Source organism: Neofelis nebulosa, chromosome 17, assembly GCF_028018385.1.
Source record: "Neofelis nebulosa isolate mNeoNeb1 chromosome 17, mNeoNeb1.pri, whole genome shotgun sequence".
In the NCBI taxonomy this organism is placed as follows: domain Eukaryota; kingdom Metazoa; phylum Chordata; class Mammalia; order Carnivora; family Felidae; genus Neofelis; species Neofelis nebulosa.
The window spans coordinates 11,073,763-11,088,913 of NC_080798.1; the positions used below are offsets into that span (position 1 = coordinate 11,073,763).

General features: G+C 49.3%; 1 protein-coding gene and 1 long non-coding RNA gene across 3 annotated transcripts; one reads left to right on the top strand and one right to left on the bottom strand.

Annotated features, from left to right (window-relative positions):
* The first annotated feature begins 3,104 nt into the window (after window positions 1–3,104).
* Window positions 3,105–5,790, top strand: LOC131499426 (insulin growth factor-like family member 3). 2 transcript variants are annotated; one of them, XM_058707428.1, is made up of 3 exons: window positions 3,105–3,209; window positions 4,792–4,844; window positions 4,921–5,790. In XM_058707428.1, the coding sequence occupies exons 1-3, from the start codon at window positions 3,185–3,187 to the stop codon at window positions 5,203–5,205; spliced, it is 363 nt and encodes a 120-aa protein (XP_058563411.1). In that variant the 5' UTR covers window positions 3,105–3,184; the 3' UTR covers window positions 5,206–5,790. The 2 variants fall into 2 exon arrangements, with proteins under 2 accessions (XP_058563411.1, XP_058563412.1); XM_058707429.1 differs by having other exon boundaries at window positions 3,117–3,209; window positions 4,792–4,845; window positions 4,934–5,790.
* A 446-nt stretch (window positions 5,791–6,236) lies between these two features.
* LOC131499627 (uncharacterized) lies at window positions 6,237–9,915 on the bottom strand. Its single transcript, XR_009255984.1, has 3 exons — window positions 9,820–9,915; window positions 9,332–9,543; window positions 6,237–6,565 (listed from the first exon to the last, which is right to left on the bottom strand). It is a non-coding gene; the product is annotated as an uncharacterized LOC131499627 (long non-coding RNA).
* Window positions 9,916–15,151: the final 5,236 nt, after the last annotated feature.

Genomic DNA, 15,151 nt, shown 5'->3' on the forward strand with positions numbered 1-15,151 from the left:
ATTTCTCTCTCAAGAGTCTTTGCAGAACACTTGTCCTGGTCATAATCCAGCATCAGCTACCTTCTATTTGCACGCGGTCTCGAATTTCTGGCTCATCACAGGCTTTTTTCGGTCTCGGATTTTGAAACATCTGTTCTGGTTTATTTATGCTCATGGACCAATGCACCATTCCAAACCAGCAGAGAGCTTCTCTGAGCACAGGGAGGGATTGTGCTTCCCAAGCTTCCCGACCACGTGAGGCAGATGAGGGGGGATGAAGATCGCAGGCGGCATCTCCCCCTCGGGTTTCTGCCCCTCCCGAACCCTAGATTCACACCTGAGCTCCCTCCATCCTGAATGATGCTCCTGGCCAATCTCGTTCTAGGGCCAGATCTGAAAGCTCCGGGTTATTTTAGGTTTTGTTTTTCTCCGTCCTTTCTTTTTCCCTTTCCTTGTTGGAACTTAATATTCTCTTAATGAAATTCATCTCACATTTGTTGTTGTTCTTCCCCTGTAAATTTCCAGCTTCCAGACACGGGATGGAGAGTAGTAATTCCAGTCATGTCCTAGGAAATGCTGAATGAGGACCCGTAGCAGGGCAATAAGATGAGTTCAAGGCCAGCCATGATAAATGAGAGTAACTTATTATTTATTGAAATGTTTATGTATTTATTTTTGAGAGAGAGAGAGAGAAAGAGAGAGAGAGAGGGAGGACAGAGGATCGGAAGAGTTCTCTGCGCTGACGGCAGTGAGCTGATGTGGGCAGGGCTTGAACTCAGGAAGTGTGAGATCATAACCTGGGCTGAAGTCTGACGCCCAATCAACTAAGCCAGCCAGATGCCCTATAGCTCTTGTTTTTAGGAATGGGCCTAACATTTACTATCAGGACGCAGACACCTGTCAGTTTCTCTGACCGGAGCTGCTCCTCCCTGGTCCCTGCTCAAAGCAGCCCCTGCGCCTCACCCAATGCCCGCCAGGGGCACTCTGGTCCCATTCGTCCAGTCCAGACCCACTACCTGTGACTTGGGCTCACCCCTTGCCAGAGCCTCTCACGGTAAGGGATGTGTCCCTCTCCCACATCATCTGTGAAGTCGACATAGGCACCTGGAACCTCGAGACTGGGATGGGAATTTTACTCCGTTGGATCCAAGGGATTCAGGGTGCCCATGCTGAAAACACGTGCGGGTGAACACACACACACACACACACACACACACACAACCACCCCTGTCTCACAGATTCTGGATTCTAGAATATGGGAGCCAGATCTCCCTTTATATACCTTCTCAGCACACCCATGATAGTATTAACCTCTAGCCCATACCTAGCAGAGAAATGAATCTGAGGAGGAGGAGGAGGAGGAGGTGAAGACCACCCACTCCCTTTTAAGAGGGAGGTATGGGCAGATCAGCTAGAGATTGTGGCCTCCATGACACTGGTCATGGGGAAGAAAGAGGGATTTGGTGGCCTTGTCCTCCTCCAATACCTACATAGCATCCCACCAAGGCTGCCCCCCCACCCGGGGCAAATCTAGACTGAGGAGGGGGTCTCCACTTAAAAGAGACACAGGTCCTGACCTCCCAAGAATCCTTCTCCATTTCTGCCCTAAACAGACGTCAAGCAGGGATGCTCATCTGTGACAAACCCCACCCCTGGAGGAGGGGACAGCGAGTGACCTTCACCTTAACCATGAAGTAATTCTGGGAGCCTAAGGCTGGGGCAGCATTGCTTGGAGCAGACTGTGGATGAAGTTTACACAGTGCTGCATGGAGTCAGAACTCGTCCCCCCATCTCATGTGTGGCTGGCACAACACTAGGTGAGTGCCCATCGGGGACACTGGAGGAGACAGAGCTGGTGTGGCTCAAGCAGCAGGGCAGGTGGGTCCCAGCCTGGGCCCTCTGGGAGCCACACCCCACCCCGAGTTTCCTGGTCCCTTCTGGACTCACCTAGGGCTCCATGTGGGCAGACGAGGGTGAGGGTCTAGACAACAAACGAGAGCCAGTGGAAGAGGAGAGGGATGGGGGGGGGGTCGATGGGGCAGCCGCAGGTCCACCTGGGAGCCCAGCCTGAGGCAGGGGAAGGCTGTGGGGGTCTCTGTCCTCACTGAGGCTCTGGGAAAGGTTAAGAGCAGATCCAGGATGAAATCAAGTCCCCTGTGTTCAGGTGCCTTGGGATATAGGTCTCTGGCTGGAGAGGGGATGCATCTCTTGGGAGAGATGGGTTTAGTGTTCTCAGGAATGTGGGTATTTCCTGGGTAGGAGGAACGGGAAGAGGGTTCTTTAGATCAGGCGGCTCAGATGCAGTCAGGCTATAAAGGGGGCTGAGCTCACACGTGTTGCATTATGTATATGACCAACAGTAGTATTTAGGGAATTAGGGGGCTCCCAGCTGGCTCAGTTGGAAGGGTGGAGGAGTGTGAGACTCGTGATCTCAGGGTCGTGGGTTTGAGACCCATGTTGGGTATAGAGATTACTACATAAGAAATAAATAAACTTAGGGGCGCCTGGGTGGCGCAGTCGGTTAAGCGTCCGACTTCAGCCAGGTCACGATCTCGCGGTCCGTGAGTTCGAGCCCCGCGTCAGGCTCTGGGCTGATGGCTCAGAGCCTGGAGCCTGTTTCCGATTCTGTGTCTCCCTCTCTCTCTGCCCCTCCCCCGTTCATGCTCTGTCTCTGTCTGTCCCAAAAATAAATAAAAAACGTTGAAAAAAAATTTTAAAAAAAAAGAAATAAACAAACTTAAAAAAAATTTTAGAGGGTTAGGTTTGGAGTGGGAACCAAGAGGTATGGCACTGGGCATGAGTTTGGAAACTGAAGCAGGGATGTGGATGGGGCTGGGCCTGGGGGTGTGGAACGGGTGTCACTATGATGGAGCGAGTCTTCACTCCCCTCGTAGCCCAGGATGGAAATCGTTGAGAAGCTCAACCTAGGGTAGGGCCATGCTGCAGTCCGCCGAAGTCTGGAGCGGCCCAGGAAGCGAGCAATGAGTCAGTCTTCAGTAGCTCACACCTAAGGGCAGACCAGCCAATCAATCCCCTCCTAAGGAAACTATGTGCTTGCCGGTGATTCTCAAACAATCTGCTGGGGAGCTTAGGAGTGGCCTGATCTGAACTGCCCAATCAGGTGAGTAAAGGTGGGGCCAGCTGGCTGCAAAACATTCCGGTCCTGATCATTCTCTTTCATTGGCCTACAGCCTCTTCAGAAGCGATGATACCACGAAGGTGTATCTTAGGTAAGGAGGACCCCAAATCTCACCCCATCCCCCACGCAGTTCCCACACCCCAACATCATCCCAGTCTCCTCCCCGCCCCTGGCCACCTCAGAAGCATCTCTGACAAACAGCTCCATTCTTTTTTTTTTTTTTTAATGTTTATTTATTTTTGAGACAGAGAGAGACAGAGCATGAACGGGGGAGGGTCAGAGAGAGAGGGAGACACAGAATCGGAAGCAGGCTCCGGGCTCTGAGCAGTCAGCACTGAGCCCGACGCGGGGCTCGAACTCATGGACCGTGAGATCATGACCTGAGCCGAAGTCGGACGCTCAACCGACGGAGCCACCCAGGCGCCCCAGCTCCATTCTTTAACAAACCATAAACCTTCTGTCTGTCTGGGAGCCCAGTCTCCCCTTAACACTCGTCCCCCAGAAAGCCTCAGCAGCTCACGACCTGTTTGAGCTAGATGCCTTGCAGGGATAGCCCCAAACCAAATTCTGCACCTTTATTATTATTTTTAACGTTTATTTATTTATCTTGAGGGGGGAGGGGCAGAGAGAGAGAGAGAAAGAGGGAGAGAGAGGATCCGCGCTGTCAGCACAGAGCCGAGGTGGGGCTCGAACCCACGAACCATGAGATTGTGACCTGAGTTGAAATCAAGGGTTGATCGCTTAACTAAGCCACCCAGGTGCCACCCCCCAAAATCCGTACCTTTAAACCACCCTAACCTGGCCTTCTTCCCTACCCATCTGCCTTCCCTGAGGATCCCACGGCCATTTTCCCCACCCCACTTTCCTCCTTGAGATATAATGATTTATAAGAAATCCGTATTTGATCATTCAGATAACCGAAACGTATTTCTCATGTACGTTTGGTCTTCACAAATTCCTGAAAATGACTCAGAGCCATAAAGGTGAAAGGAAGGCGACTTTTGAACCCCACCGAAGCATGGGAGCTGGTAGCCAGGAGGACCAAGCAGGCAGACGAAGGAGGGGAACGTTCATTCCCACCTTCCCCACCTCCTGGGAGGGGAGAAGGGCCAGAGACCGAATCGGCCAATGGCCAATGATTAATCGGTCATGATTATGCAATGAAGCCCATAAAAACCCAAAAGGACTGGGTTTGGAGGGCTTCCAGGTCGGTAAGCTGGTGGAGACTGGGGAGCATGGGATGCGTGGAGAGGCTCAGGAACCTTCCCCAGACCTTGCCAAGTGCATCTCTTCATCTGGCTGCTGACTCATATCCTTTATCAGAGCCTTTAATAAACCGGTAACATAAGCAGGGGTTCCCCCAAGTTCTGTGAGCTCCTCCAGCAAGCCGGACGAACCTAAGGAGGTCACTGGAACCTCCAATCTGTAGCCGGTGAGTCAGAGGCACAGGTGACAGGCCAGGTGGGATTGTGACTAGTGTCTTCGGTGAGGGGTGGGGGACAGTCTTGCGGGTCTGAGCCCTTAGCCTGTTAGCTGATGCTATCTCTGGGTAGACAGTGTCAGGACTGAGTTGAATTCTCAGACACCCGCTGGTATCTGAGAATGGCCTGGTGTTGTGTGGGCGTGAGTTGGGAATTCCGACTGGAAAAGAGCCCACTTTATTTTTCCCGTAGGAGTTCCTGTCTGCGTAACAATTTTCTTCCTCCAGGGTTCAAAGGCAGTGGCAGGTAAGACCAAGGAGAGAGAATGGGGAGGGAGGAAGCTGCCCTGGGCATCTGTCCCTCCTTGGACGCCCACCATCGGTGTCTCCACCAGATGCCCCCATGGGCTCAGGTCTGTGGCTGTGCCAGCCCGCCCCTCGGTGTGGGGAGCAGGTCTACAACCCCTTGCAGCACTGCTGTAGCGATGACACCATCCTGCCCCTGAACCGGACTCGCCAGTGTGGCCCCAACTGCACCTTCTGGCCCTGCCTGGAGCTCTGCTGTCCCGAGTCCTTTGGCCCCAAGAGGTTTGTTGTGAAGTTGAAGGTCCTGGGTACCCAGTCCCAGTGCCCTTCGTCGCCCATCTCCAGGATCTGCCCCAGGTAAAGGCGCCAACTGCTCGCGGCTGAGGGAAGGAAGCAGGGATGAGGGACACAGAGGGTTCTAGGGGGATCCCCTTCCTGTTATTTTTATCTCCAGCCATTTCTGGAAACTTCCCACTCTTTTCCTTGTCTCTGTCTCATAATTTCCTAATTTTTCTTTCTCTGCAGCTGAAGGAGCTAGGCGAGCTCCTTACAAAAATGGAATGTTTTGCATTTGCCAGCACAGACCCGCACATATCACCAGCTTCCCGCCCTCCCCCCCCCACCCCCCCCACCCCCCCCCCCCCCGCCACAGCCCCCTGCAGGGTTGGCAGGAAAACAGAGAAGCCAACTGACCTGACCTGCAACCTGCCTGCTGGTCCCTGTGCTGCCCATCTTTGAACGCTCAGAGACTCCCCCACGACCTTCAACTCCTTGTGCCTCAGTCCCTCACCTGTAAAATAAGCATGTTACCCACCTCCTTGATGGACGTTTTGAGGAAGACGCGCAGGATTTGAGTATTAGGGTGAGCAGGATGAGATGGAAACTCTTGAAAAATCTGCATGTGTATTTTGAAATGGAGACAAATAAAAAATATAAATTAGCCAAAGGCCTGTGTAATTTAGTAAGCTCCTTCTAGAATATCAGATGGCTTAACATTGCATACATGTATATATAACTGAAACTTCTCATTTTCTTATTTTTTAATCTCTTCTGAATCTGAATAAAGGAAACCTCATTTAAAATGGAGTCTGGGGTGGCCGGGGTGCCTCAGTTGGTTAAGCGCCCGACTTTGACTCAGGTCATGATCTCACAGTTTGTGAGTTCGAGCCCTGCATCGGGTTCTCTGCTGACAGCATGGAGTCTGCTTGGGGCTCTCTCTGTCCCTCTCTCTCTCTCTCTCTGCCCCTCCCCAACTTGCACGAGGACGCGCTCTCTCTCTCTCTCAAAATAAATAATTACACATAAAATAAAATATAAAATAAAATAAAATAAAATAAAATAAAATAAAATAAAATAAAATGTCAGAAGCCCAGAAGGGGAGGGGAGGAGAGGGGTAAACTTTCAAGCTATACCTCACAGAGTCCTTCAAAGAACCAACTGGAAGAAGCCCACCTCACTACCTCAGCAAGAGGAAGACTCTGTCCTGGCAACAGCCCAGCCAATGAGATGATCGCACCCCAGCCAATCAGAAGATCGCAGCCCAGCCAATGAGAAGCCACTACACTCAGAACTCCCAGTTTACTCCAATGGGCTTTTCCTTACAACAGTCCCTCCCACCTCCCGGCTTTCGTCTCTAAACAGTGGTTCTCCCCTTTGTTTTCTAGACTTGCCTGTGGTTTTGCCATGGCTTGTGTGTGTCGAATTCCAATTCTCTGCTACTCCTGAAAAAAAAAAAAAAAATTGGGGGGGGGGGGGGCGGGTGGTGGTAAAATAACTGATAGTTTTATTTCTAACGTCAACATTACATATCCAAATGAGATGAGGTCACTATCTCAGAACAGACACACCCATGTTCGCTGTGGCATTATTGGCAATAGCCAAGATATCCATATCCAACAACCGAAATGCCCAACAGATAAACCGATAAGGAAAATGTGGTATACATTATAGATACAATGGAATATCGTTCGGCCATAAAGAAGAGGAAATCTTGCCATTTGTGACAATATCGATGAACCGGGAGGGCATTATGCTAAGTGAAAGAATCCAAACAGAGAAAGGCAAATACTGTACAATATCACTTATATGTAGAACATACAACAACAAAAAGGTGATTTCGCAGAAAAAGAGCATAGACAGAATGGTGGGTGCCACAGGGTGGGAAGGGGGAGAAATGAAGTGCTCTGTTTTAAGAATAAGTTCTGTGGAGGTGCCTGGATGGCTCAGTCTGTTAAACATCCGACTCTAGGTTTTGGCTCAGGTCATGATCTCACGCTTTTGTGAGTTCAAGCCCCATGTCAGGCTCTCTGCTGGCAGCATGGAGCCTGCTTGGGATTCTCTGTCTCCTCTCTCTCTGACCCTCTCCCACTCGTGCTGTCTCTGTCTCTCTTAAAATAAATACATTAAAAAAAAAGAGAGAGTAAGTTCTGTGGACCTCAGGAACAGTATGGTGATGATAGTTAATAATATGTATGGCAACATGTACTTGAGAGTTGCTAGGGACAGATCTTAAGCAGTCTCAAAACACACACACAAAGGTTTGCTATATGAGGTGACAAGTGTGTTAATTATCTTTACCTTAGTTATCATTCCAAAACATAAATGTATATTGTGAAAATCAGTAATGACAAACCTCATTAAAATGGAGTTGGGAGGGGGCGCCTGGGTGGCTCAGTCGGTTAAGCGTCAGGCTTCAGCTCAGGTCACGATCTCGCGGTCCGCGAGTTCGAGCCCCGCGTCGGGCTCTGGGCTGATGGCTCAGAGCCTGGAGCTTGCTTCCGATTCTGTGTCTCCCTCTCTCTCTGCCCCTCCCCCGTTCATGCTGTGTCTCTCTCTGTTTCAAAAATAAATAAACGTTAAAAAAAATTAAAAAAAAGAAAAAAAAAGAAAAGAAAAAAGAAAATGGAGTTGGGAGATGTGGGTAGGGGGAGCTGTCATGTCCTAGCACTCATTGTCAATTGCACACCCAACAGGAAGAAATGAACTTGACCTTGTATGGTCTTGACCTTGCATGTGGCTATTACTCTTCCACTCTGGCCCAAGGAAGTCGCTTTCCTCGGCACCCCCACGCACCAGCTCCACTAATGAGAAGCCACCATACTTAGAACTCCCAGTTTCCTCCAAAGAAATTTTAATTCAGAAAGCTTTCTCGAGTTACCCCTTCTCTCCTTAAAAAAAGTGTGCCTTGGGGCACCTGGGTGGCTCAGTTGGATAAGTGACCGCCTCTTGGTTTCAGCTCAGGTCATGACCTCACAGTCTGTGAGTTCGAGCCCGGCGTCAAGCCCTGCACTGACAGTGTGCAGCCTGCTTGGGGTTCTCTCTCTCCCTCGCCCTCTGCCTCTCTCTCTCTCAAAATACATTAAATAAACTTTTTTTAAAAGTGCGCCTCTCCTTTGCTCCCTGGACTTGCCTGTGGCTTTGCCACAGCTTGTTTGTCTGGGATTGCAATTATCTTTTATTCCCCCCAATAAACCCATCTTTTGCTGGTAAAGTAACTGACAGCATCTACTTTTGAGGCTAACGACACCAAAAATGTTAACTTTGTGTGAGGTGATGAATGTGTTAAATATCTTGATCTTGGTAATAATTCCGCACTACATTGTATATCAAATCATTGCGTTGTATACTTTAAACACATACATACGTTTGTCAATTATCCCTCAATAAAGCTGAAAAAAAACCCACTTAAACGGGACCGTTTCAATGAACAAAGCATGACATGAAACATAATTACAAAGCAGCTTTTGTTTTCACACCTCTTTCCTTTTCGATTTTTTTCTGATTCTTCCCCCGCTCCTGGATAAAAAGGTGAAATGCCATGAAATTTTCTGGCCTCTTTTATTTTTTTTTAATTTTTCTTTAATGTTTATTCATTTCTGAGGCAATGCGAGAGACAGAGTGCAAGCAGCAGAGGGGCAGACAGAGCGAGACACAGAATCCGAAGCAGGCTCCAGGCTCTGAGCTGTCAGCACAGAGCCCCACGCGGGGCTCGAACTCACGAACCGTGAGATCACGCCCCGAGCCGAGGTCGGACCGTCAGCTGACTGAGCCACTCAGGCGCCCCGAATGGCCTCTTTTATTTAATAAATATCTTCTTCTGACCAATTGAAAATGTCCAGAAGTATGTAAAAGTGAGAGCAACCATCTTGACTTAAGCTTACATGTCACGCTCCCTCCTAGCTCTGGCCCTCCGCAAAAGTGAAAGCCTGCGTACAAGGGACGTGGGCGCCTTTTATTTTCCCTAACACGCGCTTTTATGCACCTCCTCCCAGTTTTCGGACTTGGTTTCCGAACCCACCAACGTAGGAGCTCGGAACCCTCTGAGCTTCACTGCTATCGCTCCCCAGGCTCCTACAGCGGTGGGTCCTCCTCCATCAGGACCATCATGGTGACCCAGCACTGACACTCCCTGAGCTTTGCAAATATTTAAAGCTGCTTCCTCCCCTTCTGGGTGCCTTCTGGCTTCTACCCACACACACATCTCTCACCTGAACTTCCTTCGATGGGGGGCAAGCGCCTCAATTCCGCTTGCGTGTTTACATTCCTTCTCAACCTTGCAAAGTCAGCAACCAAAATCCAGCGGCAGCTAGGCTGGCGGGCGTCATGCAGATGTCCAGGCAGCTACAGCAGAGGGGCCGCTGCCAGCCACGGAGGTGTGGGCCTATGCAAAGCGAGGGCTACTGCCTGGGGACCCCAGTGCCTGGATGGGGCAGACACAGGTATGAGGGCCCAAACCTCACGTGTGTAACTTGGGATCTGTCTGGGTAAAGGGGTGCAGGCTGGCTCCATCCCCATGGGAGATGCACCTGTGCAACCCCCCCCCCCCCCCCCAGGAGACAAAATCAGGTGCACTGCGCGCGGCACGACTCTCCCCGGACTCCAAGGGGCGGCGGAGCCCTGACGGGGCCCGGGGGCCGCCAACGGAAACCATTAAGGAGGATCACAGCCCCATGCGAGGGCAGTCGCAGCCGCTAACTCAGCAGAGTCCCAGAGTCCAGGAAGCCCCAGGGGCAGCAAAAGCGACCGCACTGCGAGCCTAACGGCGCGACCTCGACGGAAACATGGCGGCCCCCTCCGCCGCAGCAGTGCGCATGAGCGAGCTCTGCTGGAGGCGCCTGCGCACTGCGGCGCTGCGCCGCACCGCACGCTCGGCGTCCTCCCGCCAGAAGGAGGGACTGCTGGGGATGCTAGGCTGCGAAATCCCAGGAAAGGGTGCCCCGCAGGCCTTTTGAGTGACAGGGTAAATGCTATATGCTGCTGTGTTTGGTGCATTTTAAACCCGCCCTTGATCCCACCATTGGATGCTGTTATAACCCCTATAAAAACTAAATGACCCAAAACACAGACCAATCCAAGGCGTGACGAGTCCGTTGATGCCTCTTTGGATAGTAAGGTCCTGGTGATCTGTGTTACATTTGCTCATCCAAGTTCACGGTTGGGGCGGGGGTGAGTGCAAATAGGTTCAGGATAAGTTTTACCCCCTTCTCCTTGGGAAGTTGACCTCAGGCATGTTCTCTGGATACTGTTTCTTTGGAACCACCGTGGTTTAAGATAAAGGCGTAGTGTCAGCTGTGTTATCAGGCAACATTGTTTATCATTTAAGAGCTCGCCTGATCCGCACTGGAAGAACTGCGACTATGTGACCGGAGTTAGAGATCCCTGGAAAAGGAATGACAGACATAGCTTTCTGGACACAAGGAAAGTCATTTTAGGCCCCCGGGGCCATCTTATGAAACAATGTAAGAATAAACAGCCAGGAGGTTGACTAATCCTATCAGGGCAATAAATCAGAGTTAAAACTCCCAGTGCTCATTCATATGTGAAGACAGCCTTGTGCACACTAAGGAGTAATCTTTGTGGGATCTAAGCCCTTTTGAGCACTCAGATACTAGACCACAAGGAGCCAGAGAATTGATAATGCTGACCCTTGCCAAACCTAGTGGCTTTGACCTGGACTCAGTCATGTTAAGATGATTTTTCCGCCGCGGGGCACCTGGGTGGCTCAGTTGGTTAAGCGTTCCCCCAGTTTTGTTCAGGGAGACACTACTTTGGAAAAGATCCACTGCATTTTCCTCGTTGAAAATAAAACCCTTTCTTTCCCTATTCTTTGGCTTCATTGTGTCTTGTGGTTCAACACTACCAAGAGGCCAAGATGTGAACCCAGTTTCTGGGAGCAAATGGACCCATAGGTCCAGAGGGCCTGCATAACCTGTGGACTACTTAAGAGAGAAGTCTCAGTTTTCCTGGGTGGATTTTCTTGTTTCTGAGCACAACGCTTGCCTGTCTTGGAAGCTACACTGAGTTTCTCTCCTCTAGTCTGTTTTCCATTCACAACAACTATGTGTCACAGCAGCTGATTTCTTCAGTTCATATACACAAGTCACAATAGGCTTCAGCTCAGCAGAGCAGAGTTAAGAGGACATAAGAGGGAAACCCAACATGCTACCATGACAGCGTTAGACACATCTTTATGGGGATGCCTTGCAACTATCTAGGTGGTCCTTTCTGGCCTCCCAAACAGGCAGCCCAGTTGAAAGGGGTAGGCCTCGTGGTTGGAGATGCAAACTATCTCACATGTAGATCCTCATACGGGACAGGAACCATCAGCTTGTATCAGCCCATGAGCGTGGCTTCCAAAGTATACAAGTGTCACATTCAGAAAAAAGAAACTTCACCCAGGAAAACAAAAACTTATTTCTTAAGCCTTTTAGAGCCACCCAGGTGCCCCCTTAAACCATTTTTTTTTTAAACAGTCCAGGCTATGTAGGCTATGTGCCCACTGACGATCCACTTAGTCTTTATCTTTTCGATGATAAACAATGTTGTCTGATGACACAGGTGATGAGGGAGCATAAGGCAGGCTGACTGACACCCCACAAACCACCCCCACAAGGTGGGATGTGTCTGGTACATCAGTCACTCCTGGCTGCCCAAGGACAAAGGAAAGGGAGAGAAAACCAATGGTTAACTGATAGAGGTCACAGTCATGCAGGACTTGAATCTCCATCAGTTTACAAATATCTTAGTAAATTACAAGAAAAAGGCAACCTTATCAATAGTCGAATCTCCAGGAACCCCCTACTGTCTTAATGCTAATGCTTTCCTAGAAGGAAAAACCACCTTAGCTTGACAATAGCTAGGCCTCCAGTAATCTGTGTCTCCTTCAGCCTATGGAAATCCCTTTAAGAAACTTCCTCTTGGGGGCGCCTGGGTGGCGCAGTCGGTTAAGCGTCCGACTTCAGCCAGGTCACAATCTCGCGGTCCGTGAGTTCGAGCCCCGCATCAGGCTCTGGGCTGATGGCTCGGAGCCTGGAGCCTGTTTCCGATTCTGTGTCTCCCTCTCTCTCTGCCCCTCCCCCGTTCATGCTCTGTCTCTCTCTGTCCAAAAATAAATTAAAAAAAAAAAAAAAGAAACTTCCTCTTGACTTCACCTCCCCCCCCAACTCCACACTTTATAACCAGTCACTCCTCACGACCCCAGCACAGCTCTTTCTGCCCATGGGTCCTGTCCCCGTGCTTTAATAAAATCACCCTTTTGCACCAAAGATGCTTCAAGAATTCTTTCTTGGCCATCGGCTCTGAACCCCCACCACTCCAAAACCCCATCACAGGTGACACCCCACATTTATCTTAACCCCGGATGGTTCCAAAGAAACAATACTAAGAGAAGGTCATTAAAAAAGCCCTGTGGCGGGGCGCCTGGGTGGCTCAGTCGGTTGAGTCCGACTTTGGCTCAGGTCGTGATCTCACGGTCCGTGAGTTTGAGCCCCGCGTCGGGTTCTGTGCTGACGGCTCAGAGCCTGGAGCCTGCTTCGGATTCTGTGTCTCCCTCTCTCTCTGCCCCTCCCCTGCTGATGCTCTGTCTCTGTCTCAAAAATAAACAAAACATTTAAAAAAATTTATTTTTAAAGCCCTGTGGCTACTGTCCAAGATTCTTGGGATACTTGCTCAAGGAGCTCAGCTGCCAGGCTGTGAGGAAGCATCAGTAGCCACGTGGGCAGGAACTAAGGTCCCTACCCACATTCCTAGACTGAACTCCTAGGTAGCACCCGGAAACAGCTTCCCAGGCACACAAATGAGATGTTCTGGAAGCAAATCCTCCAGGCCCAATCAAGCCACCCTAGCTAATACTGTGGGAAGGAGAAATGAGCCTACCCACATTGTATACTTGTGAAGAAAAGAAATGATTGTTGTTTTTTTTAAGCCATGAATAAAAAGAAAGGAGACACTTTGTGTTAGAAATAAGCCCACCGACCCAATCAAAGGAGGGACACGGAGACTTGGAGTACAGTGAAGCAAGTCTTTAATCAACGTTCTTGCAAAAGCAGGTGTCTGAGGGACAGGTGCACTTGGGGCAGTTACAGCAGACGATTTATTTCCTAGCATATAAGCCCCTCCCCTAGTTCCTCATTGGCTGAATACTACAGAGATTAAAGCCTTACCCAGATGTTGCCAATGTCTATGTAAGGCACGTTTGGAGGGCTTGGAATTCGTGCAAACTGCACATTGGAGGCCATCCAGAATGTGTTTTAACACTTGGAACTAAAACCCTGGGCCCATCCTACCTCATGTTTCTTGATAATGTAGGACATAATCAATTGTATATTGTTTCAGTGTCTCCTTTACGTATGACTCATGTATCACACACAATTTGCTTCAGAATTTCCCCTTCTAATGTTGTTACTGGCGAAGCACTCTAATATGTACACAAAGACTTAAGTGTAAGAATATTTATCATCTCAGGGCGCCTGGGTGGCTCAGTCAGTTAAGCATCCGACATTGGCCCAGGTCATGATCTCACAGTTCGTGGGTTCAAGCCCCACATTGGGCTGTCTGCTGTCAGCAGCACAGAACCTGTTTTGGATCCTCTGTCCCCTTCTCTCCCTCTGCCCCTCTCTCTCTATCTCTCTCTTTAAAAAAAAAAAAAATATATATATATATATATATATATATATATATATACACATTTTTAAGAAGTCTATTGTCTTGTTTTTAGGGTAAGACTGGGAAAGCTTAGGTGGCCTTCAAAAGGAGACAAATGAAATAAGTTACAATTTATTTGCAAAATGGAAATGTAGGCAGCTGTAAAAAAATACCTGTGTGCTTTGGGATTTTGAGGGGATATGTATCATACTATCTTAGTATAGAAATGGAAGGGCACCTGGGTGGCTCAGTCAGTTAAATGTCCAACTTCGGCTCAGGTCATGATCTCACAGTTTGTGGGTTCACTTCCCGCGTCTGACTTCAGCTCAGGTCATGGTCTCATGGTTCGTGAGTTCAAACCCCGCATTGGGCTCTGTGCTGACGGCTCGGAGCCTGGAGCCTGCTTCGGATGCTGTGTCTCCCTCCCTCTCTGCCCCTCCCCCACTCACACTCTGTCCCTCCCAAAAATAACTATTAAATTTCTTTTAAAATAAATAAATAAACAAACAAAACTCCGACTCCCTTCCTTTTAAAAGACCTCCACCCCCATTGGCACTCCTGAGTCCAATCCTGTTACCAGTTTCCAGCATCAGCCGCTTCGTAGTTTTAAATAATATGCTTATAATTCTCTCTCATGGGCTTAGGGGCCCAACTCTACCATTTACAAGCTGTGGGATTTTTTTGCCAAGTGACTTGAGTGTCTCAGAACTTCAGTGCGCTCCACCCACGAGGAGGTAACAACACTTCCCCCGGCCGATCCTTGTAAGCGTACAATAAAGTAAATGCATTTGTAAATACCGTGGGAACTGGGGGGCTCCAGCGTATTTCTTATCCAAGTCGAGTCCATCCCTGGAAACATTTTGTTTTTAACTGTTTATTTAGTTTTGAGAGAGAGAGAGAGAGAGAGAGAAACACGAGTGTGGGAGGGACAGAGAGAGGGAGACAGAGGATCCGAAGCAAGCTCTGTGCAGACAGCAGAGAGCCCCATATGGGGCTCAAACTCACGGACCGTGAGATCATGACCTGGGCTGAAGTCAGACACTTAAGCAACTGAGCCCCCCCTGGGTCCCCCTGGAAACAGTTTGGATAAAAACGTTTGAGGACATAAGAACTTGGATTCTATTTTTTTTTAAAGATATTTTTAAAGTTGTGGTTTTTTGTTTTGTTTTGTTTTGTTTTAAGTAATCTCTACACCCAATGCGGGTTCAAACTCATGACCCTCAGATCAAGAGTCACACGCTCTTCTGACTGAGCCAGCCAGGCGCCCCCGCTTATGGTTTTTTCGTTTTTGTTTTTGTTTTTGTTCTTACTTGCTGACTCAATCAGCCTTGCCTCTTGCTTGACCCTAGGTTTCATGGGATTTCTATGAAGATAATTTAATTATA

Excerpts from the sequence above, each read along its gene's own strand:
- LOC131499426 (XM_058707428.1), top strand. The coding sequence starts at position 3,185 with ATGATACCACGAAGGTGTATCTTAG. Across the intron at positions 3,210-4,791 it reads ACCACGAAGGTGTATCTTAG|GAGTTCCTGTCTGCGTAACA; the intron begins GTAAGGAGGACC and ends TTTTTCCCGTAG. Across the intron at positions 4,845-4,920 it reads AGGGTTCAAAGGCAGTGGCA|GTGTCTCCACCAGATGCCCC; the intron begins GGTAAGACCAAG and ends CGCCCACCATCG.